The sequence below is a fragment of the Rhopalosiphum padi genome, chromosome 2, assembly GCF_020882245.1.
Source record: "Rhopalosiphum padi isolate XX-2018 chromosome 2, ASM2088224v1, whole genome shotgun sequence".
In the NCBI taxonomy this organism is placed as follows: domain Eukaryota; kingdom Metazoa; phylum Arthropoda; class Insecta; order Hemiptera; family Aphididae; genus Rhopalosiphum; species Rhopalosiphum padi.
Genome location: NC_083598.1, coordinates 48305371 through 48324459, shown reverse-complemented (window position 1 = coordinate 48324459; position 19089 = coordinate 48305371). Strand labels below are relative to the sequence as shown.

The following is a 19089-nucleotide window of genomic DNA, read 5'->3' as shown; positions in this document are numbered from 1 at the left end:
CAGGCTTTAGAAATGTACTAAATTTACGATTAAACTACATCCATGTTAGATTAAATAAATAATGCGTTAAGTGATTACAAATAATTTCAAGTGTATACATAATTATTAATTATAAATATGAAACAACAAAACAAACATAATTACATAACTATAATTATAGTTTTTATACCCATCGGGAGTTTTTTGAATTTTAAGTGTTTTTTTGAATAGAAGATTTGTATGATAATGGTTGTAGACCATCATTATAATGTAATGTATAAATTTACTTTTAAAACAAAATAATAGGTAACTCGAGTTGGGTGGGCTCGCGCTTTGAAGTAAACGTTTTAAATTTGAAAGTAATACTATTATTTTACAGATTTTGTTTGGTTTAACTAACAAATGTCCGTGACTTATTATAAAGTAATGTTGCTGTTGTCTTACGCGTGCGTAATTCAAAAATTACCGTTTCATGAGTACAAAATATAATATACAGTTTGTGTTCAATTTCTAATATATACGTATCTATAGTACTAGAATGATTATTTGCTACGGGTGTCACTAAAATTATTATTTTTGGGTGGTAAAATGTTTTAAGAGTAAACCTAAGGCAAATTTATTTTATACCTACTGACTAACTAGAATTTTTAATTTTTGTTATGTTTTTTTTTATTTTATAACAGAAAAATGTTGTAAAACGTTAATCAAATTAATTTTTGTTTAATCAAAGGTCGGGAAGTTATAAACAAACCTCCGAGGCTTGTATTTGAATTAAGTTAGCTTTTTTTGCGTAGAAACATCTTTAGTAATAATTTACGTGACATAGTTTTGTTTACCTTTATGAACATTGACCTCGTGTTAATCTGTAGGTGATCTGTGCGCCCGTCGTTTTCAATCGTGTTTATTAAACTTTTTACTGTTTTTTTAAATATAAAAATAAATTTTTCATTTGAGATAGCAAATCAATAATGTCGCTACCCCATAATTCGAATTAGAAAAATTATTAATCGAAATTCCGCCGTAATGCTTATGCGTCTTGCTATTTCACAAAACTCTTTTATTTTTATTTTAAATGACAAGATAAAATAATCTAAAGTGAATAATTGCAATGTATTAAAATATATAACAGTTATTATTTGCGTTCTATAAAATCTTTTGTTTGAATATCAATGGATTATGACAATTGACAAGACAAGTGAACATTTTCCTATTTGCAGAAGTTTCGGGTATGGCACTCTCCTTGTTAGCAGGTGGTTTGTTTGTGAATTTTAAATTTTTTGTCTTTATTTTGTTCCATATCACTGCGGCTAAGTAAATTGGGTTCACGATAATTTGTATACATTTTGAAAGTGGTAAATTAAGTTCTGTAGAAAAAATAGTAGTAAGTTATATTACCTTTGATTATTCAGTTATTGTACATATACTGCCATTATTTTATTGCTATACGTTATAACTAAATCATATTATTAATTTAAAGGAATATAAAACTAATCTTGGTTATTTCATTTAATTTTGATTTAACTGCAATAATAAAAATTAAATTTTTAATTAATAACTTATTCATAATTATTTATCATTTATAGCCTATAAAGGCTTACCAGGGGCGGCTCTGAGACTTAGTCGAGGGGGGCCTTAGTTTTAATTTTTCTTATTATTCTTAGTATTTCCGTAATCCGTGCAGAAATATGTCTATCAATCTACATACTTGTACGGTTGTCTATGGTAGTCGATAGTATACTATGTTTTTTGTTTATATTTTTTTTTAACAATATACTATTTCTTAGAAATACGGGCTTGGGAAGGTCTTTGGTTAGCCCCCCCCCCCCCCCGGAGCCTTTCCTATGAGACAAATATGCATTTAAATTTTCAGTGACAGTTTCATACTAACTTACTTACAATAACTTATTTTCCTAGCGTTTCAATGTCGACATAGATTTAGTGTATTATTAATTTAAATATTTATTTTGAGGTATTGCGAATAAGCTGAATGTAATGTAATACTGGGATCGTCTTATATTCAAATATAAATAAATTAGTTTAGTTTTTTATTAAAAGTTTAGTACATTCAATCAAGTGCATAGAAAAACGTAAAGAAAAAAATATAATATTATCTATACCTAATATGTTTTCGTAATTATCCATTATATAAGTGAATCCAAAAAACCCCAATATCCTCTCAATTAATTTTCAAGGTATTTTAGCTCTTATTGTTTATTAATGCTATTTGTATAAAATATATTATGTATAAACTATAGCAAACGTGGTCTAATTCTTAATGTCGGTACAGGAAATGATTTGTTCCATGAGTCATTCATGACAATCGATGCATTTAATTGTTCTCGATTCTGTGCGAACAGTAAAATAAATTGGCCTAATTTTAAATATTATTAAACATTAAAAAAATATACGTTTTTGATGTCTTTTAGTAATATACAAGTATATAGGCGCAAATAAGCAAAATTCTAGGGAGGAATCAAGTTCCCAATAATATTGATTAAAAACCACATGGGGGCGTAACCCCTCACAACTTCACACCCCAAACTATTTTTATTGATATACAAATGCGAATTGTTAATTACATCATTTAAATTAACTTACTATTTTATATTATTTATCTATGAATAAAGAACAACAAAAACAGTAAAAACAATTAAGTAATAAAATACAAAGCTGCTAAAAAAATACAAATATATGTTATGTTAAATAGTACACTGTCTGATCATATATTTTTTTGTCAAATTAAAATGTATTAATTGTATGAAAGATAATTATTAGATTACATAATAACGTTGTAGGTATAAATATGATCAAATTATAGAACAAATATTTTTAGTACTAAATTAATGGTTTAAACAATATAGTTAACTAATATAGTAAAGTATGTATATTAGTATGTATATTTAAAAATAATATTTGTTGTACTTGCTAACGATAAATAAATATACCTAACTTGAAATGTTTAGTTTTCAATCTAGTCCAAACTAAAGCATTTAGGATTGAAGTCATGCCTATTATAATAATATACTTATGATGAATGGTCATATGGTTTTCAGCTTTTACAGTGTTTAAAAGTAACCAAATGAACTTATTTTCACTTTCCGATTAATTCGAGTAAAATATATTTTTAAATTAACCGTGACAGGCTTATTTTTTAAACCAACCAACTATTAATTTTAAACAGATAATTTTAAGCTCAATATTTATACAATCATTGTTAACATAACAAATAACAATTCAATTTTTACTTTTATGTCTTATTTTATAATCATAAAAAATACAGATAAAAGCAAGACATATATTACATTACGTGAAGATTAATACTAAATGTATACAATTAAAGAAAATATTTAATTTAATTAATATTACTTTGAAATATGTAAAAGTTGTTATACTGTCACCATTCAATTCACACAAATTTCTCTGAAAACACCTGTTAAATTGGTTACTTGTAAAATAGTGTCATACTCATCCTCTATCATTATGTTGGTTTTTATTTTATGAATTCAGCTGTAGGTACCGCAAAATAAAAATCACGATGTGTGGTACTGTGGAAGTGTGACAGAAATAATTATTATTATAAGATACCACGTTATAATAAATGTGCATAAGTACAGTTATAGGTAGTCTTAAATAATTATAAGGTCCGTTATTGTGGTTAACGACAAAAACGTGTTACAATTTTTTTTTCGTACTTTAACTTAAATCGTGTTACCTTTAATAATATTATTTAATTTAAGTTTTGGGTGATAATTATATAATTTTATGCATTTAAATAAATGTCGACCTAATTTATAAGGTTAGTTAAATGTTACAAAATATAAACATGTGCAAAATATTGCGTGAACACTTAACCGTTAACAATATGACGTTGACGAGTACACGAGGCGATTTCAAAGTGGAATTGATTTGACTTATGGGTCATTAGTTCATACCTATAATATAGTAAAAAAAAAATTAATAACAATGCATAATATTTCATTTTTAAGTTATTATAAATTAATTCAATTAAAATAAAATGATCTCCTGAATACAATATACCGTCTTAACTATTTAGAGGTAGGTTAATTTCTTACATTAAAGTAAATTATCATTGAAGTATAGGTACTTGAGTATTTGCTATACTTATAATGAACCATAAAGTGTATAATATAGTAAATAACATTTTAATATTTATATATAATTTCCTCAATAATATTAATTAACTAAAAAGACTGCAGAAGATCATAATGCATTTTTAAGACTTTATTAAAAAACATAATTAAAGGTTGAAAACTATTTTTATTGACTCAAGTTGTGTGTGATGATTTTCTTTTACCTATTGTTATATTGTTTTAGAATTTCATTTTTTACAAAATACCTTTTTTTTCAGGTAGATACAGGAATGTTACTACTTCAACACCGTATAGAATGCTTACAAAGACCAAAAGATGCCTACAACTAGTTGGAGTATTAATTTCGATATGGCTGGGGCATGTTGGAAGCCAAGGTAAGCGCGTACACTAAAATTTAAGCTTTTATTATTATAAGTATCTAATAATTATAAACGTTTTTGAATTATATACGCATATAATAATGTATTATAATATTACATACATTCGAATTTTTGCAATGAACGAAAACTGTAGTGTAATTTTAGTATATTTATAAGTGGATGACCAAAGTAAAGTTAATGCTGTATTATATGAAATTATCGGTATACCTATTCCGATTCGTAACAAAATTATATGGTAAAAAATGCTACAAAAGACTGTGTCCAATTATTTTGTATTGTTATAAATATTATATATAGGTATGTAGTGCGGGTGTAATTACAAATTACTTAATTAAATGTTCATAATGTTATACGGATGAAGTTTTGGTACCTAACCTGAAAAAAAAAATATAAAATTATACCTAATAAAAAAAAAGATTTATTAAAGTGTCTAAAGGGTATGTTTGTGCGTAAATGCAAAAATAAAAACGATATTGAAGCTATGGAAAATTAAGTGGAACCAAATTATGATAATAATAATCGTTAATAATACTGCTTAAATAATAGATGTGTTGGCTCATTAGTGTTAACGATACCATACCCATATAGAATAAACGCAATAGTTATTAATTTATTATTGGCTTTCCCTATGACTGAACACTTCTACAATAAATCACCGAATCGAATCAGTCACGGAAGAAAGAATGTATAGGAAAAAAACGTTACAATTAAGTACCGTATAGGACACTATACTACTATAGGACCCAACGGTCATTTCACTCATTTAATATAGATTTAATTTTTTTTTTGAATAAACTATATTAAAACCAAAAATTATTTTCTTAAATGTAATAGTTATTTTTTTTCGATTTGTTTAATAACTTTCTATCCGGAATAAACATTGTCAATATACTTATAACTTCGTTGTTTGATTTTCCTTAGACCAACAAATTATTTTGCAATAGGTAGATTATAATAATTATTATATAAATAATAGTACATTGCATTATTTTTAACGATCTAAAGTTATACTAAGTTCATTTAAAATACATTGTGCACAATAGTTTTGAAATGTTGCATTTAATACTTTGAAGTAAAATTCTCGGACTCTGGTAGTAATTTTGCTGTGGTTAGAGATGGGTCTAATATCTATATAGTTTAATACTCAAATGTTATATTGATAATAAAATCAATTGTGCATTATGGAATTATTTCATAATAGGTTCGTATTTGCTTTGCAAAGTTGAACATTTCTCCATAATTTATATAAAATTAAATATAAAATAATTTAAGGTGTAACATAGGTGGTAAATAATTAATTTAGATCAAGTGATTTCAGCGGAAGATGTACTTATATACATATGAACATATATTGTTTTTGAAAATTTAAAAACTATTTGAAGATAAATTCGATAAATTATGAAGAAATTATTATTTTAAATTCAAAATTCTAATTTGACTTTAAATATTTATTCGACACGTTCATTTATTTTAGAAATCTTCCGGTACCAATAAAAAAAACTCATCAGCTTTAATCTGCAAAGAACAGAAGAACCTTTTTACCTATATTAGAGAATTAAACATATTATGTAGATAGTTAGCACCTTAAAAATTAGTACGTAAAATGTTGACACCGATACGCTGTTGAATGATATTAGCTAGTGTGCTTTTTGATATCAATAAATAATACTTCAATACATTTAACGTTAAAACGAACTGTTAACATTTATTAACGTGTCGTTTTAATTGTTCGATTGAATTAGAACAAAATAGTATATAATATTGCGTATTGTAATTGTTTTGTTCTCATGACGAGGAGTTCCAAATATTTGACAGACCATATCCGTTTTCCTGTCTGCTTGACCATTCACGAAAAATTTGCTTCGGTTTTGACAGCGTAGGTTATAAGGCCCAAATTATAAGGTGCGCACCTATTTAATTAAGCGCAGACACGGTGTTTTTTTTTTTTTTTGGAGAAAACCACCAGTGTTTTCTGAAGACTGACACCCTCTCGTAATGATAATAATAATAATAATAATATAATATTGTGATACGTAATAGACATTATAACAAGTCAATGCGGTCGGTAGGAGGTTCCCGAGATAAATAACCAATTCCCAGCAGTGTGCCGCTTGCACCTGTGTGCCTTATGAATATAACTGTACACAATCTAGATGGTAATGAAGCATCTATATAGTCACGATCTGTTCTTTTGTCAGTAGTCCGAGGCGGCTCTGCGGCAGCACGCATTACTAATTTTTTTATAATTATATATGTTTTTTTTATATATACACATACCTGATGTGATCGTATTGTATACACACGAAAAAAACGGGTCATGTATAAAATTCGTGTCCAGCGAGTATACATTATTTATGGATCAGTAAATTGCATGTGGGAGATCATGAAGAAAGTATAATATTATATATTATTGAAATTCGAGTACCTATATAAAAAATATTGACCAACCGGGTTACCAGTGTACAGGCATATTCTATATTATTGTTATTATGATATACCTATTATAAAATGTATTATACACATCGTAATATAATATAATATTTCATTTCGCGATTGGGTATACGACGATTTATTTTCAATATTTAATACGACTCGGCGTCCGAATAGTTCTGTAATCTAATGATGAAATTCCTTTGAATAATAAATCTTGTATTATAATTTATAATATAATATAATATGTAGTGTGTACCTATATTGACTATTGCAGCAAGTACCCGCAGACGGTGTTCAGCGAAAGATGTTTAGATGCTCTCGATTATTTTATATTATATAACCTAATTAAAACTGTACTCTGTCAATAATTCAATTTCAAATAAATGTAAATTCAAACGGTTTCTATACCTAGATTTTATAATAATATTAAATTAGTATAGATTTTTTATGCATACCATGTTTACAGAATATAATTGTTGTCACTATATACCTACTTTGCATTTATACACGATTTATTCGAAACTACAAATTTATATATTAAGGAATAGATAAAATAAGTACAAAAATATTATTTAAAATCGAAACCTACGATCAATGTACTTATAATATGTTTTTTGATACATGACATACAAATAATATTTTGTTAGTTAAAAATTTTACAATTGGTATGATTTCTTGGTTTCTATTTAAGCACCATTAGATTTATATCTTAATCACTTATCGAAGTTTTAATTGATTTCAGTTAGTAAAATAAATTTGGGTAATGCATGGCCACGATTTAAGATATATATATTTAATATCTTAAATCGTGTGCATGGCTTAGATGTTTCACTGTAAAACATAAAATATTTTATTATATCCTAAAATTATAGTATAAAAGATACAGTTTGATGATAAAATAATGACGAAAAAGCAAATTAGTTTGATAATTACATACAAAAAAAGTGTAAATACATACAATAAAAATTACTAAACATGTTTTATTATAATATGTAATTATAAAAATACAATTTATTATTATGTAAAAAAATAAACTACCGAGTGTGTTCTTATGTTTTAAGAATGAATTATTTTATTAAATAAGTTCATATTATAATTGAATTGAAATTTCGTCGGTACATATTGTTTTGGTAATATTTCGATATATTTACAAAATGTTCATTAAATAATTATATTCAGTTTACCTATTTTATATTAATCTCAGTTAAATTTCATTAAATGATTTTATTTTTTATACTATTACTGTAAAATAATTTTAATTAGAAACGCGTGTTATTATTACCTAACGGCATTATACATATTAATGTATAATTATATACGTATTTATTCTCATATATACATAGATATGACTCTGAACGGGTAATTAATCACAAATTAGATTGCACCGAGTTATAGTTACGTAGCTAGTTTAGGTATATAGATCCATATCAATACACAGGTAATAAAATATACTTGAATCATTGTGATTCTGCATAAATACTTTGTTCAGGTTCATGTTTTCTATTCTTTAGACATTCGTCGGATGCTTAACAAACCACAAGTCCACAAGGATTACTCAATCGCGAGATTATATCTAATCGAGAGTCATTGCTGCTTGAACCAGATTGTATTTAGAAGACCATTGTTTTGTCTATTAAACATTATTGAGTATAGAATAATTCCACTAGACCGTGGCGCGTGGTGTTAAGTTCCGCACAAATGGACATTGTAATAACATCGTAAAAAGATGGCAATTTCATACATTTATTAGGTAGGATTCTCCATTAACCTGAAAATAATATTCTTTTGAACTTTCAATAATTTTTAATATTTACATATAGTATATAACTACACTTCAATTTTAACTTTTATACCTATACAATTTATTTATTCTATTTCTGATTTTTGAAATTTTTAATTATACTTATTATACTATATTTTAAAAAAAATGAATAAAAATTAAGTCTTGTAACAATCCTAACTTCTTTCTTCAAAGAAAACCATATTTTTTACTATTTATTTTAAACACTTTTTTGAAAATACTAACGAACCTAATCTTAATCGGCATTCAAATGACTTTCTGAGTTATTAAAATTTATGTACAAAAGATAATATAGTCTTGTTATATTTATAGACAATTTTTACAAATTATTTAATGCTAATCGATTATTATATTTTTAAAATCACCATAGTTCCCGTATCTTCCAAACCTATAACACGAGCTATATATTATTCTTATACATAATTTATAGCAAAAAAAAACTTTCATTTGAAAAAAATATGTTTGTTTAGATAAAGGGTACTTCTAAATGGAATAACAGATCGAATTGATTTATTATAATATGTTTTTAAGAGTATACCTAAACTTACCAAAAAATCAGAACTTGGATAAATGGATAATTAAAGGAAAAAATCTTAATAATTATGGTTGGGGAATCGCTGTTTAGTAATAATACTCGTTAAAAATAAGACTAAAAATAGATAGATCATAATTAGAATAAAATGTAATTGGGTATGTTAATAATTTAGACAAAACCGTAGTCATCTGATTTTTGAGTACCATGCATAATATTTTTGTATTTTTTCTGAAAAATCAGTGATAAAAAATAAATAAATAATAATATTTATTAGATATTTCACGTCGATTACTGGTGACTTTGAAGTATTTTGGACCTAACATAATATAAGACAATTAAAACAGCAATAGCTTCTATGTCGACAATTGTGAATATTTACGACCGATGTCTAATCTTGGACCAACGTTTAATATGTTTTATTAAATATTAATTATCATCGCTAATTCAACCACACAAACAAAATAGTCGAAGTAGTACTATACTGTAGGTTCTCCGTACACCTGATTGAAGTTCATATTGATATTAATACAATACGTAGTACATTACGGATACACAAAAGAAAAATATGTAACACAATGAAAAACAACGATAGTATACTTCTTTAGGTATGTTATATTAATGTGAAAATTCTACGACGATGTAGTAAATGTAATTAAAAAGTCTTGAAATGAAACGCAATTATATTTCAATTATTTACTAATAATTAAAGTATAACCATAACCGTCATCAATTAGGTTTGTAAAATCGTGACGACGAAAATCGACTTTAATTTCGTAAAAAATGTGTGTGCGTTGTATTACTTGTATGTTGTATTATAAAGAAATTGTTTTATTATATCAATTAATATTAATGTATACTAATATACTATATAGTTTTAAATGGGTTATAAGTATTTCTCTGATATTGACTGATGTTAACAATAATTATTTTCACAACAAATTTGTCGTTTTCATAGTGTGAAGTAATTACTGTTTAATGAGAGTGAGTTCATTTTTCGGAAAAAAGTCATTATAGGTATAACCATAACACATAAGGATAGTGTTGAACACTACAATAAAGACCGAATGAATCGATAGTATTTTAAAAGGCATTCCCGTATAAGTATATAACTGATTATTCTCAATTGTTATAAAAATGATTTTTCAAAAACTGTAAAAATGATTACATTCCTACTGTAGTTATATGCTAATTATTTAATTGCATAAAATGTATAATATATTATACCGTATATAGTTCTATATTGATTATGTTTTGTTCTTAAAATTATTTTTTAAATAAATTACGTTTTTACTCAAAGAAAAATACCCATACCATATCATACTATTATGCATTAAAAGCATATTATATAAATTTTAACTAAAACTTCAAAATATTGTTCAATCGATAAAACAAATTGTTAAAAAAAGAATACCTACATTTTTTTAAATGAACAATTTATATAATTTTTTCCTGAGCTGAAAAATGTGAAACAAATTTAACACTTTTTATAAATAGTAATACAATAATATATGTATATTCATTAAATATAAATAAATAACTTAAATATTGTCTAATTCTTGGTTAAAATGTAGAATAATTGTTATTCTATAAACTCTACTTATTTCCATAAGTATCTTCAACTTTTTTATTTTTTTATTTTAAGTGTTGTATTCAATAAATTGGAATTATTTTAGTCCTTGATTAGTACTTTATGTTTTTAAATAGTCTAATGGTTCATATTCATTTGTTTATATAGCTTGATATTTTCTCTAAATTAGAAAAAACGACTTCACTTATAATTGAAAATTATAATAAATGTAATAGCCAATACTACACAATCTCATTGTATCATGATAGACTTTATATCCGTAGTAAGTAGCAGGTGCCCATCCAATACGTCCTACGACTCACGAAAATACGACTTATCAAACTATTCGTATGTTAAGTAGCTAGTATATTAAGCTACGTATAAGCTTTGTTTCTTTTATTGATCAGTAATAATCGTAAAATCTTTGAAACATTATATTATATCACGATAAATCGTTTATTGAAAATAATTAATTATTATGGACAATAGAGTAAGTTTCTGACCTAAAAAAAAGAGTTTACCATAGTCTATAATAGGTATCTACGTGCACCTAGGTATGCAACTATGAACCTATTAGGTGTAAGGACGTCGGGAAAATTATAGCAGCATAATACACCACACACAGGTATTAGGTATGCAGCAGGGTATGTGGGTTATTACAACACAGACAGCCAGCGGGGACGATACACATTAAATTGTAAAAAAATATAGAAATGCACGTCATATTGCTTAGAGGGCTTTGCTCGCGCGTGGTCTCGACCGGTCACGAGCAACCGTGTAAAACCGTTAGTGGACGAACGGCACGCGGCAGCGCGAAACAGTGTACTTATAATACAATATATATATATATATATATGTGTGTATTTATAGGTAGATAGGCACATATAAATATAATATATAAAATAATATTGAAATACGAAAGCAGTTCTCGCCAGTGTTGCAACGCGACACGAGTCCTGTGGTTTCAAACCTATAATAATATTAGGTATATGGACTATAAATTGTATCGATATATTGTAATAATGTAATGTATCATATTGTAATCGCGAATTGTAGGTCCGCGGGTGGATAAAAAAAAAACAATGGACTGCAAAGTTTGATGGATTAAGCCCACGAGACGATTCTAATCGGAATTCGCATTGTTATTAATGGATTATAAGCTATAAAGACAATAACATTTATAAAATAATATACATAGGTAATAGGTATACGATATAAAATATTTTTCTCGCTGTAATTATGCATTATTGCATTAAAATTTCAAACAAATTATCATTTAAATCGATTGAACTATGATATCGTACAACTTTTTTAATCAAATAATATATAATATAAAGTGAGATAGTAAGTAAGTTAATATAATGGTATATTATATTAGAGAATAATATATATGTGGCTGTTTAATGTTCGTTAAATATAAAAAAAGTTGTAGACACATATTTTATTTTTTGTAATTATCTACACACTATGAACGTATTTGTTTTCAATCATTTATTTCATATTACTAGAAGAAGTCTCAACGCTAAAACTACAGTAGGAAGTTTGATTAAATTTATGATAGTTCTGGCGCTTGTGAATTTATATTTAATTTTTTTTTATATAATATAATTATACTTACCATTAATTGTATTTATTTATTTTTAAAAACTTGAAATCGATCGATAATTATTATTCTATTTGATTTAGAGAATTTTTTTTGTACATATTAAAGAATACACTATTATCGTTAATTGAGATCGGTTATTGCAATGTTAAATAATCATAATTAGTGATTATAATATATTTTAAATTACAAGCTGATCAAATATGAAACAGTCAAATAAACTGTTACAATAAATTAACTGTGCATTTTTTTTAGCACATATTTTATCAAAATTGATGAATTATTTTGTTTTGTACTCTGAAAAGAATCAATACAACTATATAGGTTTCATTGTGATTTTGTTTTTGTTTTGAAACATCCATTGACGCAGTTAAAGTGCAGCCTTAAAAATAGTTGTTTATTCCATTTAACATTTTAGATGTAAACGATAATTGTAGAAGTGACAAAAATCAAAAACTTCCTGTGAAAATATTAAAAACATTGTGTTATTTTATAACAACTTTGTAAAATGACTAAAACAGTTAACATTAAATGTTTAAAAAAGTAAGTTTTTGGTTATATAAGTATTTAATTAGAAAATAATTTTGTTGAGAATTCAAAATTTTTAATACCTTTGATCAGTTTACAATAAGAATATATCGTTAAAATTATATTTTGAAGAAAAAATGAGTGTCTGTGTCTAAAAAAAAAATAAAAAATTGAAGTTAATTGCCAATAGACAATAAACAAACAATAATGATTCATATATAATGATTATTTTTATAAGCATGTATAAACAATTGTTCAATTTTTGTGTTTTTCAAAAAAACGTTTTAGCAGTGATTACTGTTAAAAACCTTGAATCACCTTGTATATTTGTGTACTTAAAGATATTCTTTATAAATTACATCTGAAATTAAATTCTGTGAAAGCCAGACACTCGTGAAGATTTTAATTTAAAATACTTGTCAAAACAATGTCAAGTCTGTGTTAACGGAGCACACAATGACTGTCAAGTTGAACAATTACTTGTCAATTTGATTTTATTTATATCATTGTATCTTTTATAAAACAATAATTATAGTTGCTGATATATAGGTATAAGTATGTATGTCCCATATTTATTATGTTTGAATTTTTATATGAGTACCTATACTATTTTTATGTTAAAAAAAAATTGATGGGTTAGTCGCAACAATAGTTGTTTATATTTTGTGGATACCTAGGAAGAATTTTTCATTCCACAATAGTAGGTTTTTCTCGAACGGCACTTTCTATAAAAGTAAAATTTATATAAAACGTTTGACGTTCATCGTGTACCAATCGATGTAAAATTGACAATATTATTTATGTAAGTACCAATACTAAATGTAATTAAATAGGTACCTTTATCAAATTAAAGTTTTGAAAAATATTAAAAATTATGTTTGTTACAATGTCAGCGGATAAACAGATAGGTAAAATTAAAAATCTCAGAGTGGGCTATAAACGCGTTACATGTCGCGACCGATGCCGATAACTAAAATGTATACTTTGAAAATTGTTTTTATACTGTGGCAGTAGTAAGTATTCTTTATCTTAAAAAATAAAAAAATATTTTGTTTAACAGAATTTGAAATCATTATTAAGCAAAACGTTTTTGAAAAAAAAAATATATATTTACAAACTAAAAATGTGTGCTATATTTGTACTTAAAAAAGTAAAATTAAACAATACAGTATAATAATTGTGAAAAATACCAAAATAGCAATGGTAAAACCTAAATATATAAATTGTTTTTTAAATTACAAAAATATAAAATTATACTATATTTGTATATAAAAAATATTTTCAACAATTTCAATACTTTTCAAGATAATGAAAATTCACAGTTCAAAAAATCACTCCGTATAAAGATTATCAATTGCAATTTGCAATTTTGTCTACTCAGCTGGTTAAAATCTACTTATTGCATATTTTATATTCGAAAGCTTACTTCATGGTATGTATTCATTGCGAATTTCTGATGACAATTTTGGATATATACATTTAATACAATATATATATATATATTTATGTCTTAAAAAAACAGGTGGCTCCCGTCGATAACTAGGTACCTACCTACAACGCGTTTCCTCCGCAGTAGTTCGATTTTCCTAGAAAGAGAAATCGATTTATATAAATATATAGTTTTTTGTTTCGACGCAACACGAACTACAACGATATATATATCATTTCGTGCATCGGTTGGCGGCGTTCAAGCCCTAATAATCACACAATCACGTGCCCTCTGGGTTCATCCGCAAGTCACCGACAGTCGTGTGTGTTTTGTGCGCTACTTGGTCATTTGCGCCGGGCACGGGCCACAGTCATGTACATATATAACATAATAATAGTGTTAGTGTTAAGCCGCGATTGGTGTGACGCAACTGTGGCGGCGTAGGAGAGCAATGTTGTATTATATACCACCAAAAATCATTCGAGCAACGGAGTTATATTATTATTTATTATTATTGTTGTTGTTGTTGTTATTATTACTATTATATGCATATTGTACTTTCTATAAGACCGTTGGCCGTTTTACTCGCGAAAAAACGTCCTCTCGTGCTTGTAGATATATATTTTTAAAAATTTTGACAATAACACGTATACTTTCTTATTTTTGAAAGTGTGCAATATGTATCACGTTTTATATGCGTTTATTTTCTAATTGAAACACATACATAATTTAGGAATGACCCCGAAGCGGTGTACATGCAACTACTCGTATGTAAGAGATGATCATCGTGTACACAGGTTACACCTGCATGGTGTAATTGAATATAAACGTTAAAATAAAATTGGATTTATAATATATTATTATTATTATTATTATTATTATTATTATTATTATTATTATTATTATGTCTGTATTGTAGTGCAAGACTATATGTCCGGTTGGTTTATCGAGAAGATGATTATCAATGGACTATGGATAGGCAATAGTAGCTAGAAGGAGGTGCAGCCCAAAAACATTTTTTTTTTATAAGTTGATTAAATATAACCCTGTAGCCTATTAGAGAAAGTCAGGAGAATATTAATATATTTTAAGTGTAGGCATATGAATATACAGTATTATATTATATGAGTGAGTTTAGTTAAGATTTTCGGGGGACTACTCCATTATTTACGTCATTGATAGGTATACATATATGTATATATTTAAATATATAATAGGTGTAATCGTACAACTTACAACATCTTGAGAACTTTATGCCCCGATATTTTGTAAATCGAAAACCCAATAATTTAATATAAAGTAATGTTAAACTTGGACAGATAAATATATTGATATTAACTTCTAGTTTGGAATTACTTAGGCCCACGCCAGTGTTATACCAATAATTGACAGTCACACGTATAATCATACGTGGGTCTGAGGGAGGATGTCTTTTAAAAACTAATAAGCAGAGACCAATAAATTTTTTTTTTTCGGTTCTGTACCTAGTTCCAGTACTAATGCATTTCTTAAAAAAAGTATACTTCTGGTTCTGTTTTAGAAAATAATATAAATTGAGAGTTAAGGTTTTTATTTTTATTTAACTGTCTTAAATCTTTTTTTAAAATTTATTCTCTAGAACCTATTTGTTTTATTTTTATATAATATATATTACACCTATATGTATAGCAAAATAAAATATTCATTTAAAGATTTCACAAGAAATAAATTATTTAAACAAAAACAATATTAATTTGTTAAACTAATGAATTTCATCGGTTCTTTTTAAAAATAAAAAAAATTATTAAAATTGTAAGAATAAAATTAATCACTGTAAGTCCCGATTTTTTTTTATTTAAAAATATGGGTTCATATTTTGGTTTTAGACTCCAGGGGTTCTATTCACAATATGTAATTCGAGTTCTAGAAATGACGTATGATGGTGTGAAATTATTTCACACTATTTAATATACAGGGCTATTTTATTTTATAATATTCAGTCAATTTATGTTGAATAGCTACTGAGTAATAATTTCACGTTATTATCGGTAGAAAATATGTGTCTTAAATTCTTAATAGGTACTAGGTACTAGATGGTTACAAATAAAAACTATAAAAATCATATTGCACGCACACCACCTAACAATATATATGTATAGGTTTACTTTAATGACGCCCAGATGGAACATCAAGTACTGTTGTGAATGAGCTCTCGAATGGTTGGGGGAGAAGTGTAAATTGCTGGTGTCACAGGGAAGCGTGTATATAAATATTATAAACTATAATAATTAATTTATATAACCTATATTGGTTTAATGATTTTTTAAATATTTAACCATTAAACACTACGCTACCCTGAAATATTTAATTTAAAATACATTTTTTGTAAGTATAATTGTCGAACAGAAGAAAATTTTTTTACAAAAACATAAATGGGTTGGTGGGTATATGTTTGTTACCTGTATGTGCTTTCAAAATTACTCTGTGCGTCACAGGTTTACTTTATTATATAGTACAAATACACCATGGGAAACAATTTATGATAAAATGTATTTAATTTTCATAAAATATAAAATGTAGAATAAAAGTACGTTTACGTGTATATTTTATTATGTGGTCACATAAATCAATAAACAGATTATAATACTATTAATATTATCACATTATGGATAAGTATTCAATTTTATATTAATAAATTATTTAGAAATTGCGGTTTTTTTGTCACGACTACCAATGTTATATTATTATTGTATTATATCGATATAATAATATAAACGTTTATGATTTATACATAGGTCTAAGCGCTCATATTATTTATAATTCATAGTTTTGTTTAAAAGTTGGACACTTAATGCTTGAATTATTTTTAAAAATTACGTAAACAATATTATACGATAATTTATATACATACGATTTGGAAATACCGCGATGCATTGTACAGCAATAAGCAATGTTTATATTCATCATCTGCAATAGTGTTTATTGTGGTGAGACGTGATGGTGGACCACGGACGAGACAACCGTAATTCTGCGGTAGAAATTCAGAACATTACCATAAACTCCAATGATATCATAGTTATGTAATTGTATAATACTGCAGTAATCACTAATCAGTGACGATATTTACTATACCTATAGTACAATCATAATATATTATTCGGTTTTAGATCACCATCATAACCTCGACTATATAATAATTTTACTCAATATAATTATTATAGTCTATACGACTATAAATTATAATTTATTTTACATCTTTTACACACGATGTAACACGACAAATAATGATGTATAATAATATTTTTATTATATCTGTTTGAATTTATATGTTCATCCGGATCTACAATAATAATAAGCACGTTATATTTTGTAATGGAATTTAATATGAAATTTATTAATTTTTGCAAGATTTACTCGGTTTAATATATAAATATAATATGTCGTCTAAGTATCTAACTGTACGGTTCTACAACATAGTAGTACAACACTGTATTTTAAGCGTGTAATTATTAAATTATTTAAATTTATTATTTTTCTATTCGTTTTAATCAAACTCAAATTTGATTTCGGGAAAAACCGATTGGATTGATTATTTTCGTATCTAATACCTATTGCGGAAAGTCGTAAGTGAGACAAACTTTAAAATAGTACACGAACATGACATAGGCAGGTGCATAATATTACATTATAGAAAATTTAAATAAAAGAGCACCGCCGACCAAACACTGGTTGTATACAAAGATGTTTAAAAACAAATCAACGGTCAATCGGATCGGAGTAACGGTTAGTAACTGGGAGTAACGACTAACGGTTAGTGTCGTGATAATTATTAGAATTATTATTATAATACCTATACCAAACTGCACCGAATGACTTTTAAATGTTGACCTATGTACCTATAGGGGCTCGTTTGACGTTTAATTTCATGATATCTTGAAACAATCGTCCGGGTATATATAGTTAATTGTATATATTTTGTATGCCCAGTAATTTAAACTTTAAAGATCTACACAAGATTTTACTTATTTGTACGGTACTATAATACGCGTAATGACCTACTTCATACTATTATAGCTATTATACCTACCTATATATAGACTAATAGTGGGCATATGACGTGGTATATATGTATTTTATAATAATATAAATGCCATCTTCTATATTTTTTAATTACCATTTTATACAGTTAGCCATAACTAATAACTTGCGCATTCAGCGTGTAACTACCTAACACAAATTAAATAAAAGTCGGACGTACTTTACGTTATTAGAGGACGGGACACTGGAATGAGTGTTGTTGGATTATATTATTGCGGTGTTCTGATTACGGTTTTAGACGATGAAACAATCATCATAATAATATCGTTTTCGGAGTATAATATTCGACGCAGATTTTTGTTATTATATTTATATGTGAGCATATATTACAAGTTACAACAAAAACAATATGTACTATATATTATTACGTTTCATAAAAAATACATTTTCAACCGTAAGTCATAACTAATACTCACAAAATTCAACTAGTTTATTATACATACATAGAAACAGAAAAAATATGGATTTGTTTTAATTAATTTCAAAAACTAATCATTTACCACGTGGTATTTAAATGTTATTCATAGTATATAGAACAATAAAATACATAGTATAAAAAATGTATTTACTTATATTTTACAGTACATATTTATTGTTTATTATTTATATAGGTAATAGTGTTAAAATAGTATTAAATTAGATTTT

The 19089-nt window shown here is 26.2% G+C and overlaps 1 protein-coding gene across 3 annotated transcripts in view; it reads left to right on the top strand.

The window, feature by feature from the left end:
* The window catches only part of LOC132921967 (protocadherin Fat 4), a 43424-nt gene that overhangs the window by 3120 nt on the left and 21215 nt on the right, over positions 1–19089 (top strand). For 2 of the 3 annotated variants that reach the window (XM_060985240.1, XM_060985239.1), the window contains one exon: positions 4349–4465. In XM_060985240.1, coding sequence (XP_060841223.1) covers positions 4387–4465 — 79 coding nt within the window. In that variant the 5' untranslated portion in view covers positions 4349–4386. The remainder of the gene's footprint in view (positions 1–4348; positions 4466–19089) is intronic. The other variant, XM_060985241.1, reaches the window with a different exon arrangement.